At 40.2% G+C, this 17,287-nt stretch overlaps 1 protein-coding gene across 2 annotated transcripts in view; it reads right to left on the reverse strand.

Annotated features, from left to right (window-relative positions):
* Positions 1–2,365: 2,365 nt before the first annotated feature.
* pomgnt1 (protein O-linked mannose N-acetylglucosaminyltransferase 1 (beta 1,2-)) overlaps positions 2,366–17,287 on the reverse strand; it is a 61,005-nt gene continuing 46,083 nt past the window's right edge. Inside the window, exons 16-21 of one of the 2 annotated variants that reach the window (XM_057841135.1) lie at positions 16,909–17,034; positions 16,749–16,813; positions 13,144–13,188; positions 12,903–13,038; positions 7,701–7,810; positions 2,366–6,478 (exon numbers count right to left, since the gene is read on the reverse strand). In XM_057841135.1, the coding sequence (XP_057697118.1) occupies positions 6,397–6,478; positions 7,701–7,810; positions 12,903–13,038; positions 13,144–13,188; positions 16,749–16,813; positions 16,909–17,034 (564 nt within the window). In that variant the 3' untranslated portion in view covers positions 2,366–6,396. The remainder of the gene's footprint in view (positions 6,479–7,700; positions 7,811–12,902; positions 13,039–13,143; positions 13,189–16,748; positions 16,814–16,908; positions 17,035–17,287) is intronic. The other variant, XM_057841136.1, reaches the window with a different exon arrangement.

The following is a 17,287-nucleotide window of genomic DNA, read 5'->3' on the forward strand; positions in this document are numbered from 1 at the left end:
TGTTCATCGCCTGATTCTATGTTTTAGAATCTTCTTCATAAATAAGGAAATCCTTTATCTTTTGCCTCGCCTACATTAAATTATACTCAATAGATGGCTTTATATTGATGCTTCATCGTAGCTCCCAGCTAAGGCACATGTACGTAGGGCTGTCAAAAGACTTGCAGGGGCTTGGGGACAAGAGGCCATCATAGGGCCCAACCCACCCCTGCCACCGGCTTGTCACGACAACATACTCAGTACTTTAAAGGCTGAGTTATTATGTCTCGGTGTTGTTGAGCAAAAAAAGGACAAAATATATATTTGAAATATTTAATATGTTAAAGTTATTAATTATATATCGAGTAGAACATAATATTTAATCAGACAATGATTTAGATAAAAAAGAAATATGTGAATGCAAAGTAAAATAAATTAAGGGTCATTCAGGGGTCCCTATGGTTCTGAGGCCCGGGAGAACATACCAGGTTGCCCCCCATGTCGATGGGCTTGCATGTACGTAAAGTGCGTAGCGGTTTATCCTATGAAATAATATTACTTTTTTTTTCTCGTAGTACCATTTCGACTTTAATCTCGTAGTCCTTTTTTCCCCCTTCTCCTTTATTTGGCCCTTATCCTCCGTCGTACTTTGCCTATTTTTTTTTTTTTTTTTAAGTTTTGTTTTATATTCAGAACCTTTCAACAAATTATATACGGTAGCTATAATTTATATAATTTATATAGCTAAAAGACTACAGTTGAACAGAATCACAGAAGTGCCAAAAGTAAATAACTAAATATAAAGAGGGGAAAAAAATAAAGGAAAATATACAAGTATATTTTGTCATTGAAAAACACAAATGGAAAAAACAAGGGCAATTTTTTTTCTTTGCGTTTTCTATTTCGTTTGTCATTGTCTTTGCCTTTGCTTTTACTTTTACCGAAAGGAATAGTCTGTCAAATCAAATGGCGTTGGGAGGGGCTTTCCAAACAGGAATCGTAGCGCTTATTATGCCTAGTTTATCTTGAAGTAAAGTGACGTCTCGGAGCAACGGGGGGAAAATGTATTTAATGCAATTTTTGATTCAGCATTTATTTGGAGAGTTATGGAAAAACCCTGACATGCTGCATGGGTCGCCCCAGCCATCTACCCCGTCACCAAGAAAATCTTACTTAATGCCATCGATAACCAACCCTTTCCTTTTATGTGAAAATCATTCAACTATGACAAGCTAATGTCGACAATTCAAATAACTCTGCAATGGATTTAAAAGTTCAGGCTGCCCTTTGTCACTGGTTCTGTTCATAACTTTTATGGACAGAATATCTTAGCTCAGCCGAGGCGTTGAGGGGTCCGGTTTGGTGGCCTCAGTATTACATCTCTGCTTTTCACAGATGATGTTTCAGCAAGCCGTGACCTTCAACTCGCACTGGAGCGCCTCGCAGCCGAGTGTGAAGTGGTCGGGATGAGAATCAGCACCTACAAATCCAAGACCATGGTCCTCAGTCAGGAAAAGGTGGAATGCCCTGAGGTCCTTCCCCAAGTGGAGGAGTTGCGAGTGACGGGAAAATGGAACGGGAGATCGACAGGCGGATCGATGTCTGCAGTGATGCGGACATGGTGAAGAGGGAGCTGAGTCGAAAGGCGAAGCTATTTACCGGTTGAACTACGTTCCTACTCTCACCTATGGTCACGAGCTGTGGGTTGTGACCGAAAGAACAAGATCCTGGATACAAGCAGCCAAAATGAGTTTCCTCCGTAGGGTGTCCGGGCTGTCCCTTAGAGATAGGGTGCGAATCCGGGAGGGGGTCGGAGTAGAGCCGCTGCTCCTCCGCATCGAGAGGAGCCAGAAGAGGTGGTTCGGGCATCTGATTAGGATGCCTCCGGGGTGCCTTCCTGGTGAGGTGTTCCGGGCACGTCCCACTGGAAGGAGGCCACGGGGCTGACCCAGGACACGGTGCTTGGGATCCCCCAAGAGGAACTGGATGAAGTGGCTAGGGAGAGTGAAGTCCTGGCTTGCCTGCTGATTCCGCTGCCCCACTGACCCGACCTCGGATAAGCGGGAGAAAATGGAAGGATGGATTTAAAAGTTGAACTGCTATTGGGTGTAAATATATGGGAAAATCTGTGTAAAATACCACAAATACATGAATATAAAAAAGGCAAATTGGAAGCATATGAAAAAAATGGCAGATTTGAGAGTGTATAGAATCACTTTTTTTTTTAAATCATGCAATTTAAAACGAAAAAAAAAAAAAACATTTGTCCATTGTTATGTCACTTGAGTTCATGAGCAATTTAGTGTATTAATGATAATTTATCCATTTGCAGAGACAAGAACAAGATATCATTATTATTTATTAAAATAGCTTGGAAAAGGGACAACCTGGGCTTTTTCCAATGCAAATCATCTTGCAAACCTAATAAAAAGAATGAAAAACTCAATCTGCTTTGTTAAAAATGTACAAACTCTTCACATTTTTTTCATCAAAATATATAACTAGATGTACGTAATTACATGATCTCGTTTTATTAGGCTCTATCAATTAAAAACAATATATACACAAATCCAGGTAGGAAAAAAAAATACTTCTTTGAGACTAGAACAGAAAACAAGACAAATATTTTCAAACATAAATTATGTACAGACTCAGTAGTTAAAACAAATAAGAAAACCATTTCAATTAAAAATAATGATGACATAGAAATGTGAATTCAAATTTTCATTTAAAAAGAAACTACATACTTTGCCTACACTAGTCTAAATAGGTATGTTCGTGTGCGTGTGTGTGTGTGTGTGTGTGGGGGGGGGGGGGGGTTGAAATGATCTTGCTTTATGTTTCATCCATCTCAAGGGGGTTAATTCAATTATGTCCAGTAGCATCGTCTGCTGGCAGCCAAAATGAAGGTCACAATGCACCTCTGGCTCACATGGAAATGTGATTTGACAAAACCAAGGTTTAGCTAAGTCATCATTGGTTTATAAAAAAGATATAAAAGGGACGGTGTGATTCAGTTGCGTATGTTTTTGGACTCATTTGTGTTTCTATTGTGGTGGCGGCTGTAAAGCACATGGAGAGTACCCCATACGCCGGGGGTCCCTATATTATTCCACATCGGGCTGCAGTGGAAGCAGGATTTCTTTCCAACAAAACAGGATGACACCTTTGTGCCAATCATGTGTCTGATTGAAGTCAGGTGCTGCTTGTATTCATTGGTAAATCTCATTGGTTAAACCCGTATTTCTCAGAGGGTAGGGGGGAGCAGAGCAATGCCGGGGTTGGCGCATGTGACCTCAGAGAACATACTTTTTTGCCATACCAGAAGAAAGTGTAATTGCACATCCACTCACTGGGTGGCAGTGGCGCTCTGATTTTCAGAGTGTGGGCAGTATTTTTTAACCTAACAAGAGCACACAGCAAAGAGCACTGGAGATACGAAGAGGTAAGACAAAATATGAACAAGCGTATGTAGCGTTTGGCTTTGACTTTCAATACAATAGGAAACGAGGAAAAACCAGTGTGTTTACTGTGTCTAAAAATCTTGGCAGCGGACGACAGGAAGCCAAATCAATAAAAACTTCACTTAAAGACATTAGACTCCAATCAGATTAATAAGCCGCTTGATTTTTTTCAGCGAAAACGTGCCAAATATTGCCAACAATCGTCCCGCTTTCTCAGTGTTACATCAGTAGATTTGCCAGCACTGTTGGCATCATATATGGTGGCATACCACAAGTTGCTAAATGCAAAATAACCCCACACCATAGCAAAGGAGCGGAAACTGCTTGCAGCAAAAATAAAAACGGTTCCACTGTCCAATGACACTGTTGTTTATTCGGTCAAATTGTTTGGCATATTGTTCTTTATGAGTTAATGTTGCTAATCAATTTCAATTGATTATTTATTGATTTTATTTGATTTTATTTTTCATTATCAAATGGTCAAAACGTACCTCGAGAGTGTATTTTTAGTTTGGATGTGACTTTTTTCCCTTTTAATTCAGGCAAATTAATGTGCTTGAAGTCTTTTCTGTTACAAACAAAACAATGTTAATAAAAATATATTTTATTGTAAGTTGATGTATATTACTTTTTTCTCTTTAATAACAAAAAGGAGACAATGTTATGCAGGGGTGTACTTATAATGATAACATCTCCATCCATCCATTTTCTCCCCAAACGTTTACGTCTTCCTGGGAGGAGGCGTAACAGAATATAATTGAGAAGCACTGGGTTAAACGGTCTGTGCCTGATCGGTAGGGAAAAATAAAAACAGGACCCACAGCGGCCCTAGAAAAACGGTTTGACATTGATTGGTGACTTTAATGCGGGGTTCACTAAATCCAGACCTCGATGCCACCAGTCCTGTCGTGTTTTCCATGTCTCTCTCCACTAACACACATGTATTGAATGATTATGTCATCAGCAAGCTCCCCAGAAGCCTGAGAATGATTCCTGATTAATTGATTCAGGTGTTTTGGAGGAGGGAGACATAAAAAACACGACAGGATAGGTGGCCCGAGGTCCGGATTTGATAAACTCTGCTTAAGTGCATTCACACGTCTGCTTAGTTTAGTCACCCTGTGTCCAGTTCTAATCTTAAATTAGAATAGGAAACTTAGCCTATGCAAATTAGGCTTGCCGTGAAATCAACTGTAGCCTTGCTTTTTAATTGTAACTATCCTTGTTTAATTCCAGATCATGGATATTGCTGTGTAACATGCATCGATTTCATTAAAACAAATAAGTACATTTTTTAAAAAGGTCAAAGCGTAATGTACATAATCACCCTGCGACCAAAAGACACACATAAAAACTTATAGTAAATGTAAAACCAGATTGAAATAAGAGCCTAATACATTTGAATCATTCATTATACCTAACCGTTAATACCTGTAGTGAAGTAGATGATAACGCCCCCCGCCCCAAATGAAAATGTGGAAACTTATTTTTAATTTTGGCGCAAGCAGCCTAGGCCACCTTGTTTTTCAGAATTCTGCACACGAATTTACACACGCTAGAACACATTTTTACATGTGAAGATGAACGCATTTACGCGCGTGTGAAAGTCACGTCACCGAGTGAAGGAGGAAAAAGCCTACGTGCGCCTTTTGATGCTTGTAAAAAATCTACAGAGGCAACACCTGTATGTACCATGTTTTATATTGTTTGTTTTCACTCATCATCGGACACCTAAAGCAAGTTATGTTTTCGACCATGTGCGGATGCTAGCTAATGCATGCTAACCATTTGTGGAGGTGTTACTGCTGTATTAGCAGCTAATTATAATTGTGTTGCTGTGAATATGTCTGTCATTGAGAACAAGATTGATTTATTCCATTTTCATTTTTAGTTTCACTCTGCAAAGTGTCGATGTCTTGAACATCTCAATAAAACACATCGAGTTTAGCTCGCTGTCTAGCTTAGACTGAGCACCAACGTCTTAGCGAGGAGAGTACAGGCGCGTTCATGGCGCGACGTTTAACATTATTTTGTTATTACGTATCTTCTGTAGTCCATACTATCTTCCGTAAAGTGAATAATTTTTCGGAACACAAAACGAAAAAAGCTCCAACAACTTTTCGTAAAAAATCTGAATCTTTCGTATCTTGAGATACCACTGTAGGATTTAACGTATGTGCTGCGACAACTCACAGTACAGATAGGGGCACATACAACAGACTTTTCTTCAAGCTCTTTAGTTCCCATTAAAGTGAATCCCTCTTTATTGTGGGGATATGTTTCAGACCCACCTGCAACAGCCGAATGAGACTTTTTTTCTTTAAAAAAAAAAAAAAAAAAGAAAGACAATTTGATGATGTTATCCTTTGAACACCAAAAAAATTCAATCATTAAATTGTATCAAATAAATGTGTCAATAATATTCCACAGTATTGTGGTTATAGTTATGTTGAGTTGAAGATAACCACTTTCTCTTAATTTCTCTTCACAACACACACATACTTCAAGTTCTATCCAAGAATAGCCGATGTTTCCGGCAGCCAATCAGAGTCTATGAGAACAGAAATCCAGCGAGACTGGTTAAATTTTAATCATTTTAAATAGACTTTACACTGCATTTCAATCATTATTTAAATATCAAAACTGCACAGTATTTATATTAAAACATAGCAAGCTGTAAAAACCCATTGACAATAAAAACTACGATCACTATACACTGCAGACAAACATAGTTATACAAAAAATATGACAGAGCAGGGAAGGAATTTGATGGAAATTGAATCAGTCACTTCAACGTCATTAGAAAGCTTGGACAGATTTTTCGGTGGCAAACGTTTGTGTGTCCAAAGCCGTACAGTGAATGAGGGGTTGAAAAATTCTTAAGGCCCGGGCTGGTTACGATGTGTTGTATGATTGTGCCCAGCACAAAACTGTTTGTGTGTAAAAAAGAGGTTTATAGCTGCTCTGCCGGTGCATCCTCTTCTTTTGGAGGAGGCTCCAAATGGATGGGTTTGACATTGGCAGGTTTCTTCACACTGGTCATAACAAAAAAAGGAAGAAAAGAGTCATTGAAACTGAACATTCAAACCCTTTAGTGACATTATAACAAAATTGTAGGTAAAGTGGTACATTGCATTGATGAGCTTATTATGTTATGTGAACAAACCCATAAAAATATTCAAACATTTTAAAGGATTTTCTTCCCCATCTCTTAAAAACACCACAGCCTTTTTGTTACCTTTTTAAATCATGAAGTCTAGCACTGTTTTGTACTACTATAAGAAGAAACACAATAATAAATAATAATGATAATAATAATGAAAGGCAATCCTGAAAATATTCCTATCATGTTTGCGAGTTAAAATGAGCATTTTGACTCACAAGTTTAAGCCAAGCCTTCAGCTTGCCTTAAACTTGACATGCTGAGCATTCCACACAGAAATTAGACGTGTCCGTGATTTGGAGCTTGCCTCTTTAGTTAGCTGATATTCTCCCAGACTATGGGGGGGGGGGGGGGTTGGGGGGGCATAAAAAGTGAAACAGCAGTAGATTGAAAAACTTGTCCATAAAAAGCATGTGTGTATGTCTCGTATCATTTTTGATACGAGACTCTCTCTTTCTCAACACAGACAGTTGCCAGAGAGAAAAAAAACACCACATATGTTTTACCACCACTAGACACACTAAAAATGCTGGAGTTCACTGTCGTAGCTGGTGGGAAACGTTCATGACATTGTTTAGTCACCCATAATTTTGTATAAATGCAAAATCAAATTGGCGGTATTGCCTCCTCAGCAGCCACCCACCGCAAACATGTTTTACATTTCGGTTGGCCGTCCTCCTCTAAACCGAGGCTGTCTGTAACTTTTCTGTAGCCGAATTGTTCCCACACCAGCGATTTCGTTTCTTCCATGGGGGGAAAAGTTTAGAAGTTTCACCTCCTCCAGCCATCGTGTACCACAGCTGAACTCAAGGGTTGAGCCTTGCAGCTGCAAGCGAGGGATTTCTCCCTGCATTTTTTAAACATAAATAGCTAATACCGTAAGGACGGTGTGACGGAAAATTTTCGCAGTTTGGAAATAGTGACGTTTTCATACCACAGTATACCTTGAAACCGGTAATCGGCACATGTCTAATTAAAACATTCCCGCAACTCTTGACTGACATTAAAGATGTACATGGGAATCCATAATTACAACCCTGCTTGAAAATAATGCTAATACAGTAAAATGCACTGTATGTCTAGAGTTAACTTACGAGTAAGGGGAGACTGGTACAGCCACCACCAGGATATGATTCCTCTTTCTAAACAGTCGCCAAAGCCCTTTGTGATTTCCACGAACATCCAGGTCCCAAACATGGAGGCACTTAATAAAAGTATGAGAACCACAAAAGTGAAAATTTAAAACAGGCAAGACACATTTACACAGTTAAAGAGACTGCTGAGTCATTTAGATTTGTGGTGTCAAATTGTAGCTCCCACCATACGGGCGGAAATGACAACAGAGAATGGGTCGAGTTTAATGCACGTTTTCATTCAAAAAAGATCTATTGATGCTTGTATGAAAGCAGAAAGAATTTCAGATGCACGAATACAATCAAATAGGATCTCTGTCAAGTCGGCCCCCACCAGATACAAATTTATAGAAAAATGATGTCATTCGTTTGTGCTGAAAAAAAGAAAAATCTGTTTGTACTGCTGTCATTTTTTATATTAACAATTCTTTTATAAGTCAATCTGAGGTCAACCAGCCCCCCATTTTGATTAAAAATTGTGTCAATCATGTGTGCTGGGTAGTGCTGTAAAAATTTCTGTTTGTGGTGCTATGGTTTTTTTAATAGATACTGAGGTATTAATTCAACGTTTGCACTAGTTGTTGGAACTAGTGACGGGATCTGTCGTTCACTTGAGTAAACGAATCCATTCCGGTTCGTTCAGTAAAAAGATTCGTTCAAACGAATCGTTCAACGAATCGTTCGCCCCCCTCATCTCCCTCCCCGCCCAAATGAATCGTTCGGTTAGTGAACGGGAAGTGACGTTGCCGAACGAATCACCAAAGACCGCTTCGCAGTATAACTGAACGGGAAGTGACATTGCTTGGTCCCTCCCTCTCTTGCACATTGACCACTCGTCGTAGTTTCAGAAATGAGTGACAGGCGATATCATTCTGCTTACACAGACAGCCTCGTCTCCCTCCCGCTGCTGCAAAAGCGAGGGAGAACTTCCGCGTCGTCTGTCCTAGTTCTATGGGCTCAAAGTCATGGCTCGTGCTTGCATTTCGATTTAGGACACGGTTAAACATTTTCCTTTTGAGGGGGAAGTGGGGGTTTGGGGTCGGGGGCGCACGGACTTTCTTTAGCATGATCTCGCTCACAAATACAATGCTGCTGCAGTGCTGCTACCAGCCAACGCGGCATGCTTGCTGTCACGAAAATACAAATAAATCGAAAGTTTAATTTCTAAATATGGAACGACCAACACATCATATTTACCTCTCGCTCTGTTGTATTTTTGTTTTTTATTATTAAGATGATCGTATTGAATTTTTGCACTGGTATTAATAAATAAAATCCGGTCAGCTCCCCTGTCGTCCCCGCATCTCAGATCGTCAAATGCTGACGAGAAATAATTGTTTGCTCTTTATGATGTCGCCTTTCTACTCTCATTAGTCTGTTAAGAAAAATGTAGACATATTGCGACATCTCCCGTGTCCGCCCGCTTTGTTTTTGGGCGCTTGAGTAGCACATGATGGACGGATTGACATAATTTGTCAAACCAACCACACCCTCTGACATTAAAAAAAAAAAAAAAAAAACACTCGGAAAAAATTGACATGTATATACAGTTTCATTGCAAATCAGTATTATGGTGATCATACTAAATATTCTTTTTTTTTCTGTGCACATATGAGTTAAATATCGCTGCCATGAATCCTCCATATAGTGACAGTTCTCTGCCCGCTTCACTGCCGTCACGCGACCGCAGCTCAGCTTTTGCTTGCCTCGTAGGTACGCGTTTTAAATTACTGTAAATTTGATAGTATATAGTCATAGGTACAGTCCCGAGTCTGTTGAGAAAAGTAGAACACTAAACCATGCTCGCTAGATTTGTGTGGTGTTTTTGTCTGTTTGAGCAGCATTTGATAGGCTCCACGTTAACAAATATGTGACAAAGTCATTTCCTTTCATTGTATGACTCGTACACCGCATAGTCATTACTGGAAAGTCAAGTTAGCAGCAAGCTAGGTCAGGAACCGGAGGACCGAATCACTGAACGGGAAGTGACAAAACTCAGTCTTTCCCCCCTGCCTGCACGCTGGCTGCTTATTGGCCACATGTGGAAATGAGTGACAGACGCCTTGATTCTGTTTCCGCTCCCTCCCCTGCCCGCGATGAAGCTGGCGTCTGATTGGTCGTGTGCGATGTCAGAAGACGCTGCCGCTTGCTCAACGCCCTCCCACGCAGCGAACAAGCGCCACCAACTTCATAGAACGAATCAGTGCAGATGGTGATTAGTTCGGTCTCGTTCACCCAAACAATTCGTTCAAAAAGAACGAATCGTTCGCGACCGATACAACACTAGTTGGAACACCTCTCTGTTATTGAGAGGGTTAATACGCTTTGTCAGCCGCGACGGAGGTGCTGCGATTGGCGTCATCACTCGAAATTAATATCTCAATATCTAGAAAACGATAGCAGCACAAACGTAGCATAAACGATTGACACCATTTTTAATCAAAATGGTGGCTGGTTGACCTTAGATTGACCTATAAAAAAATTGTTAATATCTCAAAAACGATAGCAGTACAAACGAATGACATAATTTTTTAGATACATTTAGATCTCATGGAAGGGCCAAATTAACCATGGGCGATAAAACGTCTTGTCGTTTTGTCAACAGAAATGTAAAAAAAAAAAAAAAAAACTTCTGATAAAATTTGATAAATTTTAACTGTAATCAAACCACTCGAACACCAGAGAAGGGGGGCGCTGATGCTCCATGAACGCCAGCTCTGAGAGGTTATTCAGTACAGGAGGGAGCAATGTGAGCTGTCACAGACCAGGATTAAAGTGCGTACGACAAGAGAAAAAAAAAGTCTTAAATAGCATTATTATGTGAATTAGAATCATATTTTGAGACGATTCGACTATGTACAACAATTTGGCAAAGCGCAGATGACGAGAAATTAGTCTTTAGCCACGCCTACCATTATAGGGCTCTAGCGTCCCCAACAGGAGAATGACGTTGGCAGGAGAATCTGTCTCTCATCTGTTTTACTATTCAGCCCGTTGAGGGGAAATTATTCAGAACGAGGAAAATGCGACGAAGAGAGCTGCAAAATGTCATTGTTTCAGTCTCTGTACTGCAATATTTTTACAGGATATTCTTTTTATCCATGTATTTTTCCCAATTGCTAAATAAATGTCTTCAATCTTGTGCTGAATGAAATATGAAATAATAAAAATGCATTTATTCAGTACGACATGGCAAAATTACTCATAATGGTCAAAACTGTCGACTTCACCTTTACTATCACACCTCCTGAACGATACTTTATGTCACCGTAGTTAGTCGGGCTTTTGTCATTTCCCTGCCCCGGCTTTGGAGAATGTAAACAAACCAAGAGGCGTGACAGCTAGCTGACATGCTAACCCCAACCAGGTTATGTTTCTAAGTCTTCGAAGCAAAAAAATCACACATAACTAGCCCAGATCATGTCACACGGCGCGGGGTAGTTGTCTTCGCCGATCGGCAACCCGCCCAGCGGCAAGCGAGTTAGAACTCGTCGTTCCCCTGCTGAGGGAAGAGGGCTCGTTTGCGGGGAAGCAGCTGGACAATGACCGCCGGACAAATCGGCCGACATCGAAGGAGCGCGTAGCTGCCACATGGTCAACGCGAATATGGCAAAATAATGCTTTACTACATGGCAAAGATGTAAACAGCGAGAGAGTCATAGGAGCGCGGCTGCAGTTGTTGTGCAGCTACCATGGCAGAATGTGTCTGAGGAGAGCTTTTCTCTACATGCCCATCCATGATCAAACCTAAGTAAGTAGTCCTTTATTTAAAGAAATTTTGTAGTGTTTACTTTGTAATCGCTGTATTCGCGGTCATTTTTAACACAAAGTTGCAATTTATGATCAGTTGGAAAATTTGACTGAACACTAGGAACACGAAGAGGGCAATAAGCCGAGTAAAGTGCTCTCCTAGCGGGGGGATGTGCGACAAGCCGCCGACCGTCGGCCAAGTGGACAAGGAGCATGTCAGCCACAAAATGCAAGTCACATCGGTATTCAAACGTGTGCCACGATCCCAGTATTTCACATAATACAAAACACGATGTTTACTCACTTCCACGTCAGTCCAATGGTCCTACAGTTGTCGCACGCTTGTTTTAGCCGATCTCGGGGTGAACGGGAACTTTCTGAAACCCAAAAAGGCTCAAACGCCTCTCCCTGGTGCAGCCACAAAAGCCTGCAGCCGTTTGGCTGGCGTGATGCGAAAAATAAACAAATTAATCCACAAAAGCAGCTGAATCCGCAGTCCAACTGCATGCTATAAAGCAATGCTGTATTGTGAGACGCTGACCCGGGCGACGTCACATTCGCATTAGTCCTAAACCCGAGACTGGAGCTGGAAGTAACTCATTTTCATGGCGTGGGATTCAAAAATTGAATATATCAAACGATCGCTTCCACACACATCCAAGCGGTCCATTTCATTCTGGAACATAAAACAGCGCAGGAAATATGAAATAAACATGCTTTTTTGTGTCATACGCACTTTAACGCCTGATACAGTGATACAAACAATGGCTGTCTTGTTTGTTTATCAGTCATATTTTTTAAATTGAACATATTCGTCTGTGTATTTATTTTGTTGACATTGTCAGACCCCTTAAGACTTCATGCACAATAGCCTTTAACATATTGCTGAGTGTCAATTTAAATTAATTTGTCTCTTTATGGTTATTTAATTTTTGGGGATCGCATGTCTACCTCAGATTTTGTGCAATGTTCAGCATTTTGTTAACTTTTAATTTTGGGCAATGTTCCTTATATTTGTGAAATGCTGTGTAGTAGCACATGCATGCATGTATGCATCTTTGTTCTGACATAAAAGATTGGGTAAACCAGCATCTGGTTATGTCAACCTAAACTCATGGCAAAAATTTAACTACAGATTTAAAAGGGGGAAAAAAATCGTGATAATTATCGATATCGACTTTTATCGTGATAACAATTTTTATCATATCGACCAGGCTTAAGCCAACTTCACAGAGGTCTAAAGAGGGTGATCTATACAAATTCTGCTTCTGTATTCACAGTTCACATCATAATCACTGCTTCTGCTGTATTAAATCTACATTGGGTATAAATATTCTTTTTTGTTCCAAGATTTTTTTGTCGCCAACAACAATAGCAAATCCTTTGGACACCAGGTAACACTATTGAGTCTACCTTAGCAAGCTCAGTCCAGGTCGATGTGTCCGTCTCCGACTCCATCTTAATGAACATGACATACACTTTCCCCTCAGAGTCTGGCAGGATCGAGTCTTCACAAGGGTTCTTGGTGTGGTCCAGCAGCTCCGCCTCACTGTGATCATAAATTGTTTCAAAAATACATCTGAGATAGCTGCACAATACCAATCCAAACTTCTTTATAATTTATTCAAACAAATATGATCAGTGTCTCACTCACCGAAGCAGGTTTTGGATTTCCACTTCATAGTTATCCTTCCTTAAACTGAGAGAACAAGTACATTACCACCATATCATGAAGCCTAAGACCTTTAACTTCTGCAAGCATTGTACTACTGTATGTCATGTTTAAAGGGACCTTCCAGGTCGCAGCCGCTGTAGGCATGTCAGCTGACTGTTCTCAAATCGCACCACGCTCAAGTGCCAAAAGTCAGATTTACAGTCGCTTGTTAGAACATGGATGATACTTTGTTTAGATGATGGTTGGTGACAATTTGCTTGAAATTTAGCAGGCCCTTGGCAGGATTGTAGCTGAATGTATAAATCCAACGCTGCCAGCACCGAAGGAAGGACCTCTGACTGCTACGCTGAGAAATATATTACACAAAATCGGAAAAACGGAAGATGAATTTTGGTTGGTCCCAGAGGTTGTCATTTTTTATGCTGCTGCCCACGGAGGTACAGTAACACTAGTAATTCCTTTTGCCCCAATCTTGACACTGGTATTGTTCCAAAAAAATCACGTAAAACACATGTATGGCATTACAAAGCTTGTCGGCGTAGCAACTAAAGGAGTTGGAGCATTCGCGAAAGATAAATTGGTGCTAAACACAATGCATTTAAAGCTGCATGAGTCACTGCTGCCTGCAAGCCATGCTGCTGCTCACAACCAGCCGTTTGTTTCACCTAGCCAAAGCTCAAATAACATAAAACCCGAATTCGTGGGAGAGATTATGTATTAGAGGCTGTAACTTGATGACAGGGCTTGACGGTGCAGTAAATGAGGAAGCTGAAATTGCACCAGGTTGAAAGTTACTGACGATGTGCAGAATTCTTATATAGACCAGAAGGCAAGAGTTCTAGGTGATGTCACCGACCCCCTTTTTACGCCCACCTAAAAAATGCTGGCAGCTGAGACAAAGGAAAAGTTTCTTGCTATGACACAGATTCATCACTCAACTGTTTTCAGGCTGTGCACGTTTTCAGTACTTATCTTCTAACATACTTCATGAATTCAGAAACAAATATCAAAATGAGTGGACTGTCCCTTTAAAAGCATCAGCAATTTGCTGCAGGGCCGAGAACGAAAAGTGGTATTTGGTATATGGCAAAATGGTTTTGTCATATTGCATTTTATTTTTGGCATATTGCATTTTATTTTGCTTATGGCAAAATGGCTTTTGGCATATGGCATTTTTTTTTGTATATGGCAAAAAAGTCTTGGCATATGGCATTTTCTTTTGGTAAATGGCAAAATGGCTTTTGGTGTATGGCATTTTTTTTGGTATATGGCAAAATGGATTTTGGCATATGGCTTTTTTTTTTTTTTTTTTTTTTAACATATAGAGCTATAGCAATATGGCATTGCAGTTAGAGATGTCCTGATCCGATATTTGGATCGGATCAGATGCCGATATGGGCATAAAAAATGCGCACCGGTATCGGATCGGCAAACACGGGAAAACTCAGATCCAGACTTCCGATCCAGTTTTTTTTAAAGTCCGGTCTGGGTTTTTCAGCGCACCGATTTACATAATCCATTCCAGTTTTTACTTCGGTTTCCCTAAAATCCGGTCCGCATTTTACGGCACACCTTCAACACACTACATTTACATTATCGTCTCCCAATTTACCGAGAGACTTTATCGGTAAAAATTTCAGCTGTGTGGGATCATTTCACCTTAAAGGACGACAAAGACGAAGAGGCACTGTGCAACATATGCCACAATAAAGTCAAGCGTGGTGGTAAAGCTGTAAGAAGTTTTAATACAACCAACCTAATCAAGCATTTAGCGAAATACCACCACAAACAATATAAGAAGTATGTTAAGAAAACCGAAGACAAAAAGAAAGCTCCTACGCAACCAACACTGGCAGAAACTTTTACTATGCGTGACAAACTGGCACTCTACAGTCCCAAAGCCGAGGGAATAACAAGAGTCATTGCCGAAGAATTCATTCTGGATGACGAGCCATTATCTCTCGTGAGTAAAGACGCATCATCCAACACTTAGAAGCACGGTACAACATGCTCAGCCGTCATTACATCCTTGAGCGATTCGGCCGTGGAAGATTCGAGAACGATTCACAAACATCCAAATTCCGATTATTGAAATATGTCAAGTAAAGCGGATCTAATACACAGCGCAGTCTTCGGGACGCAATGAGAAACGGACCACATTGTGTCCCGAGAGTAAACATCCTGCTTGTCATAGACCCGGGTAATGCCAATGCTCAAGTCACGGCTTTAGCTCAACTCATGCCGCTGGATAAAAAACACAAGAATACCTGACTGCTGCTGACAGCCGCTACAAACTACGTCAACATCATTTTACTGTAGATAATAGATATCATATGTATATAGAACTAAATGCAAAATGACAGACTCGACGGCGTTAGCAACATTTAAGTATTGAAAACTAGTAGCGTTCGTAAACAGCCGCCATCTTAAAGCAGGAGACTTCCCTAGTAGGCTGTTGTGAACCTTCCAAGCAAACCTAATTAACTTTTTATTTAAATACTCCTAAATCGGCAAAATCATGACTTGAATCTATCTTTAAAACAGTTTTAAAACATTCACATGTCGAAAGTAGACAGAAGGGAAATGATGGAATAACGGGAGCATTTTTAACAACTTTAACAGTTGATTCGCAAAATTAAATGAATTGAATGTAGATTAAAGCTGCTGATACAGAATGGGGACCTGAATATTTTATTTACCGTTTTAAAACGTTAACTTGACACTGAAATAGTCGTTTATTTAAACCTGAGAGGCTTTTTATACAATTTTTGTAATTAATGCACGAAACATTAAAAGCATCTAATAGCTTGCGGGGGTTTGTGGGATTTTCCACTGAGGTTGTTTGTGTGTTTTGCTTTTTTTAAGACAGTTTACAATATTATTTGCACGTTTTACTGACTGACTATGCCATTTCTGTTTGTTATTTATAATGTTTTGTGTTTGTCACTGAATAAACAGGTCAGTTTCTTGTTACCAACCGTTGTGTGTTAATCAAACTCACCTAATTCAACTGGCTAGTTGTTATCAAGAGTACTAAAACCTTTTTCAACACGAGTCTGACAACTAAGTAAGGAGGCTAAATAAATTTAAACTTTAACACATGCTCAGATAGGCCGGTATCGGTTTTGGCCAGTATCGGCATCGTATCGGAAGTGCAAAACAATATCAGTATCGGATCTGAAGTGCAAAAACCTGGATCGGGACATCCCTAATTGCAGTTGAATGTCATTGCGTGGTAATGGTAAGTTTTTGATAAAAAATCCCAACCACACTTGTTTTTTTACCATTGAAACTGAATGGGGAATTTGGACGTTCATGGCTGTCAATGGCATCGCCTTACTTGGGTGGCAGTTGAATGTCAATGCGCTGTAATGGTAAGTGTGGTCAAAAATCGCAACCACACTTTTTTCTGACATTGAAATTTAATGGGAAATTTGGACGTGCATTGCCGTCAATGGCTTGGTAGTGCATGGCCTGCAATAAATGCCAAACGCGAAAAAACTGCCTTATGCCAAAAGCCATTTTGCCATATGTCAAATTCCACTTTTCATGCTCACGGTCTCTCCTAATTTGGCTGTACACACCTGTCAACATTCTTCAGCTGCACGTGAGGAACTGTGTTGAACTTGTGTTTCTTGAAATATACTTCCTACGTAAAAGAAGAGAGAACAGTAAAAATAAGCACAATAACCAGAATTACAATGAAGAGAATAAAGTTTTTTTATGAATAGATTTACATCTTACATGAAAATATCCATTCATGTTGAGGCCAATGATGCCAAAGTGGTAGGAGCGGGATACATCAGGTATGATACACTCTCTGCCCTTCCTTTGCTCTGGCATTCGCATCCACATGTCCCAATCCCACAACTACAAAGAGACACATACCTTATCAGCAGCACAAACACGACCACAAGGCCAAAAATCATCACGACAAAAATTTGTACTGTATTTGTGGTATACATTAGAATGCAAGTGAAAGTTAATATCTGCTTCTGTCACCCCATAATATGGAAACACACAAGATGGAAATGTGTCTGATACCAGAGGCTGTTTAAACGGGGACACTGCGATGGCAATTTATAAAGATGGTGTTGGGATTTGGCCTCTTGTTCAAACAGCG

Source organism: Corythoichthys intestinalis, chromosome 7 (genome assembly GCF_030265065.1).
Source record: "Corythoichthys intestinalis isolate RoL2023-P3 chromosome 7, ASM3026506v1, whole genome shotgun sequence".
In the NCBI taxonomy this organism is placed as follows: Eukaryota; Metazoa; Chordata; class Actinopteri; order Syngnathiformes; family Syngnathidae; genus Corythoichthys; species Corythoichthys intestinalis.